The sequence below is a fragment of the Alosa alosa genome, chromosome 5, assembly GCF_017589495.1.
Source record: "Alosa alosa isolate M-15738 ecotype Scorff River chromosome 5, AALO_Geno_1.1, whole genome shotgun sequence".
NCBI lineage: Eukaryota > Metazoa > Chordata > Actinopteri > Clupeiformes > Clupeidae > Alosa > Alosa alosa.
The window spans coordinates 24826131-24831594 of record NC_063193.1 but is presented as its reverse complement, the minus strand read 5'-3'; the positions used below and the strand labels follow the sequence as shown (position 1 = coordinate 24831594).

General features: G+C 45.9%; 1 protein-coding gene across 2 annotated transcripts in view; it reads left to right on the top strand.

Annotated features, from left to right (window-relative positions):
- The window catches only part of efna5b (ephrin-A5b), a 92934-nt gene extending 88691 nt beyond the window's left edge, over positions 1–4243 (top strand). Inside the window, exons 3-5 of one of the 2 annotated variants that reach the window (XM_048243911.1) lie at positions 2049–2114; positions 2459–2542; positions 4096–4243. In XM_048243911.1, coding sequence (XP_048099868.1) covers positions 2049–2114; positions 2459–2542; positions 4096–4220 — 275 coding nt within the window. In that variant the 3' untranslated portion in view covers positions 4221–4243. The remainder of the gene's footprint in view (positions 1–2048; positions 2115–2458; positions 2543–4095) is intronic. The other variant, XM_048243912.1, reaches the window with a different exon arrangement.
- Positions 4244–5464: the final 1221 nt, after the last annotated feature.

Here is a 5464-nt window from a genome sequence, read left to right as displayed (position 1 = left end):
ATTCATTCTAGAATAGTGTATTAATAATGGGCTAGCGCGTCCTCCTATTTGGGTTGCCAAATTAGTCAACAGCTGTCAGTTGTAGTCATGAACGCCTACAAGAGGCAGGCAAATTTCCAAAATTAAAACAAGAAACAAATTAAGTGGACATCTGAGGAGCTTCCTGAGATGGTGACATCTTCGTCAACGAAGAATATCAAGTCTGACGCAGAGCTGGCCATATTTCTCCACAACAGGTAGCCTAGGCTAAACTTCATCTGCATCGCTAACTTCTATTTAGGTATTCTAGGTATTTTTTGTTTTCACTGTTTCCGTAATGTGTAGCTGGGCCATGGTTGGAGAAACGTTAAAGCAGCTGCAGGTCAACTAACGTTAGCTAAGTCTTCATTACATCTGGCAACCCAGGAGAGGCTCGCGTCTGGTAGTCTTGAGAACGTTCACCAGTGTTTTGATATTGGCCTACAGAACGTTCGGTAACAGTCCTACAAATCGCACCTTTAACCCTTAAAGGTGTAGGTTTTTGAACATTCTAAGTCCTGCAACAATTGAAGGTTCTGAAATTCTATGTTGAATTCAATGAACCCAGATATTCTTTAGAACGTTAATTTCCCAACATGGTGTGACGGTACTCCTTTAAGGGTTAAAGGTGTAGGTTTTTGAACATTCTAAGTTCCGCAACAATTGAAGGTTCTAAAATTCAGTGAACCCAGATATTCTTTAGAGCGTTAATTTCCCAACATTCGGTGTGACGGTACTCCTTTAAGGGTTAAACAGGAGAGAAGGGTGGAGGCGTGGCTGTGTTAAACAGGAGAGAAGGGTGGAGGCAGCGGAGCACAAAGGGGCAGACTGAGAGATGGAGAAGGACCTGTGTCCTGTTGCTTAGAGGCTACTGCTTGACTTTTTTTAAATTGTGTGTGCGTGTGTGTGAGAGAGAGTGTCGTGTGTGTGTGTGTGTGTGTGTGTGTGTGTGTGTGTGTGAAAGAGAGTGTCGGCGTGTGTGTGTGTGTGTGTGTGTGTGTGTGTCTGATTTTCAATAATTGAGGCAACATGACATGTACACACACACATACAGTACACCAAGCAAAGAGAGGGAGAAAATTGGAGGAGCGAAGCGAGAGGAAGTTGTTTTGCTTTAAGGGGTTAAACCAATCAGCATCATTGCCAACCAGTGCAGGGTCTGCTTCCCACCTGCAGGGGAGTCTGGGCTGCAACGATCCTCCCACAGCTTCAGAACATTCCTATTGCAGTCTTTAGCCTTCCAGCCTCCATCACACATCACCCTCATCCACATGCAAAGCACTCTCCCACAAATGACAATCCCAGACACATGTTCTGCTCCTGACCTCTGGCTATCCCCCTGCTGGTGCCGACGGCTGATCATGGCCAAGCTCTGCGGGCATCGGCAGTAAATTGGGTCTCCCTGATGGAGAGTGGAGCTGGCACAGGGCTTAAATCATGCCCAAGAAAACAGCCCACTGAGCATGACCAGGACCCGCAGATGCCTTCGGTAACACTACGCCATGTGTGCAAATTGACCCGGGTCTGTTATGTGTTTCCTGAGGGCTATAATTGAAACTCCTGTACATTCGAGGCCTACGCTACTATTCCCAGGATGCTTTGCTGGTGAACACGAGGCCGTACCTGCTGATAGCCAGATGCACCATTACTGGAGCATAACCGCAAACACTGCAGTGATACCCCACTTGTCGCCTCCAGGCGCCCCGAAACACACGCCCTTTAGATTATGCAGGAAAGGGCCAATTTCCTGTCTGGGACCGCAAACTACTACACCCGTGTGAACTTAGGGCTTCTGCGCGGATGGGGAGGCTGAGAGGCAGCCAGCTAAAGACGTTATTTTTCCACTGAGGATTTTAGTACATAGACACATTGTTTTGTCGGTTTATAATTGTGTCTGACAGTTCATCATATGTCAGCTAAATTTAATCTAGTGCGAAAAGAGCCCTTCTAACATTCTCCTTCTCTCTCTCTCTCTCTCCCTCTCTCCCTCTCTTTCTCTCTCTCTATTTTTCTGTCCATCTGTTTTGCAGCATCCACGATTGCAGAGAACGGGAGAAAGACATGCCTGAAGCTGAAAGTGTTTGTCAGACCATCAAGTAAGTGTCTCCTGTGTGACTTGCAAGTTCTACAGCTCAGCAGACCAAGAGCATGACTTTTTATTTTTCCTGAATTCTTGTTTGAAGCTCATTGGCTCCAGTAACCCTTGGAAAGGCAGCCTGCTCTCTACTCTGCGTCAATGCCCACGCCATTTCTCTCTGAGGGGAACTAAATAACGGGCAGTTGCTGATGCTAACCTTGTTCAATATGTCTGAAAGATGGTCTGCATCTTTGTTGTGTCATGTGCTTTTTGGATCTTTGAGGGGATGCAGTTGTGGGAATTGGGGTGCAAGTGTTTGGCTGACATGTTTGGCTTTAACATTTTCTTTTATTTCTGTTGTAGACAGCTGTGTGAAAACTATAGGGGTTCACGATTCACGGGTTTTTGACGTTAACGAGAGAGTAGACAATTCATTAGAACCCAGAGGTCAGTATGGCTTGACAAACGTCTCTTTTAAACCTTTCGTTTCTCCTCTGTCTTCTTGTATGTGTGTGTCACGTTTGCTCTATCACTGCCCAGCATGACCATGTGTGTGATGTTCACTGCTGCTGTGCTACGCTTTTCGTTGTGTTGGTTTCAGAATGAATGCTCTTTTTCTCTCCCTCTTCAATCTCTCTCTCTCTCTCTCTCTCTCTCTCTCTCTCTAGCTCCCTCTCTCTGGAACCCCATAAAATTACAAGGACACATCCACATGTTCCATTTCATTTTAGAGAAATGACTCATGCCATAAAGACCTGATTAGAGCTCAAATCTGTCCGAGATTAGCAGTAATTGACTTTTCAATTCATCCTAAATGACTAGCATTATTTTTGTCTGGGAAGGATTATTAGATACTTTATATTATTAGATATATTATAGGTACTCAAAAAGTATTATTTTCTTTCTGCAGAGAGTAGCCCTCTCATCTTGTCCATTCATCTCTGCTCAGCAAACAATGTGAAATGTATTCCATGTCATTATCCATGGTGGCAGTGGTAGGCGTGGCGTTGTAGTTCAGTAGCAGCAGAAGTGGCAGTGCTGGAAGCAGTGCAGTTGTTTTGCCCCCTCGTCCCATCCACTCCACCAGAGGAGACAGAAAGCAAAGAGCAGAAAGAAAAACAGAGAGCTGCTCCTGTCACACACAGAGTCACTTGGCATATCTAGGCTCCCCCCATGGTGAATCACTCCTCACCGCAAGTCTCCCCGGAGCCAGCCAAGGAACCCTGACAGGCCTATTGAAGACCACCATTGCATTTTTCACTATTTACAACAACAGCTGCTTAGGCCATCATTGTCAGAAAGGCTTTATCATACACGCTTTCCACATGATATCCCTCCTTCTCTCCCTCCCTCCCTCCCTCTCTCCCTCCCTCCCTCCCTCCCTCCATCCCTGTCTCCCTGGCTGGCTGCTGCTGTTGAGAGGCAGTGATTTATTAGGCCGGCGCCCCATGCGAGGCACGTCGAGGCTGTTGCATGCCAGCCGGCCTGGACCTCTCGTCACAGAGCCGACGAGCCGTCTGCCGCGGCTCCTCCCAGCATATTTATCTGTCTTGTTTGGGTCCCGCACCTGTCTGCTCGTCACGGCGACACGTGCACCTGTCTGGTTGTCACGGGAACCCGTGCTGCTTCCCTTGGTGCCGCGTGTGTTGGGCTGCTGGCAGCGCTCCCTGTGCCCATGTCACTGTGCCCTCTGCCATGCCTGGCACAGCCCTGCCCATCACACAGCCCATGCCATGCTTACCCAAAACAACCCCATACCACAGCTATGCTTTTCAGATCACTTTTACTAATCTCTTCTCTCTCTCTTTCTCACACTCTTTTTCACTTTCTTGCTTTTAGCTGATTGTACACTACTACATGTTGCAAGATTATTATTATTATATTATGAGAATATTTCAATAAAAGTCATGGCGATGAAATTTCATTACTCTCTCTCTCTGTTTCTCTCCCTCTCTCCCCCTCTCCCTATCCCTCCCTCTCTCTTCCTCTCTGGTCTGTAGATGACACATCACATGAGTCAGCTGAGCCCCACAGCGACACGACAAACGCGGCCGGTGAGACGTGGAGAGCTGCGTCCCTCCTTGCCACCTTGATGCTCTGTCTCCCTGCCCTGCTGATGTTATAGCGCCCACCCCCTCACCCACATAACGCCCCCCCCCCCCCCCCCCCCAAAAAAAGTGGTGGTGTGTGGGCGTAAGCAGCCCACTTGAGAGGAGAACCAAGGGAGTGAATCTCTCCAGGGACACTTTTTTTTCTTTGAGTTTTTATGAAAAAAAAAATATTTAAGTTGTCTCTCTCAGTCTGCAACAGTCTCAGATCAATACAACGAATGAGGAACCAGATGAAGAGGAAACAGCGACATGAATATTACCCCACCCTCAATTAATTTGTACAGACTGAAACAGTCAATGCCAAAATAGATGTTTGTATATTTGATATCTGGTTAGGAGGGTTTAGGGGAGGCACTGATTGGGTTAAATGGATGGTTTGACAAACACACTATATTCTAAAGACTGTACAGGAATGTGGGAGTACAGAAGGAACTCTAGACCATAGAACATTCTAGAATGTAGATGGCAATCAGTAGCTTTGAGAAAAATCTGCCCGGCTGAGCTGGTACTGTATGTCTTTCTGGTTATCTTTTTAATAGTATGCAGCAGTTCGTTACCAATCTGTTTGTTGTTGTTGTTGTTGTTGTTGTTCCTTTCAATCCAAGTGACCCCTGAGATGACTCCCTAATCGCATTCTTTTTAAATGGGACTTTTGGTAACCTTAATGAATGTTTCAGTGATTTTCCCTGAAATGGAAACCCCTACAAATCCTAAGAACCTTAATTTTCAGTCTCGCGTGGTTCTACCCAGAATCAAATATGTTTCTGTTGGGGTTCAAATATTTCTGTTTGGCACCAACAAGACTGTTTTTGGACAGGGACACTAACTCCTGACAGTGTGTAGTGTTGAATGGAATCATCCTCAGCTAACATATCAAAGTTCTGAGTGGAACCATAGAGATCTACATGGCACCTAATAAAGGTGTCCCTAACCAGATTAAAGAGACGAGCCTTTGTTTTTATACAGACACTTACAGGTGGTTCCCTTCAGAACCGGAGATGGAATGAGGAGGGTGTCATGGCCTCTCCTCATTGCATGAGTGCACGCTCAGCTCATTGGGAAGTGCTTTTGTATTTTATAGAGAGCCTACTGCTTCCAAAATATCTATATTTTTCCTACCGTCTTTTATCAGTTGATATCAAAATGTATGAAACATAATTATCCCAAAGCTCTACAAACAGCTGCAGGAGTACCTTGGATCAAAAGAATTCTTTATCAAATGCCTTTATCATGCCTTCAGCTTTGGACACAATTGATT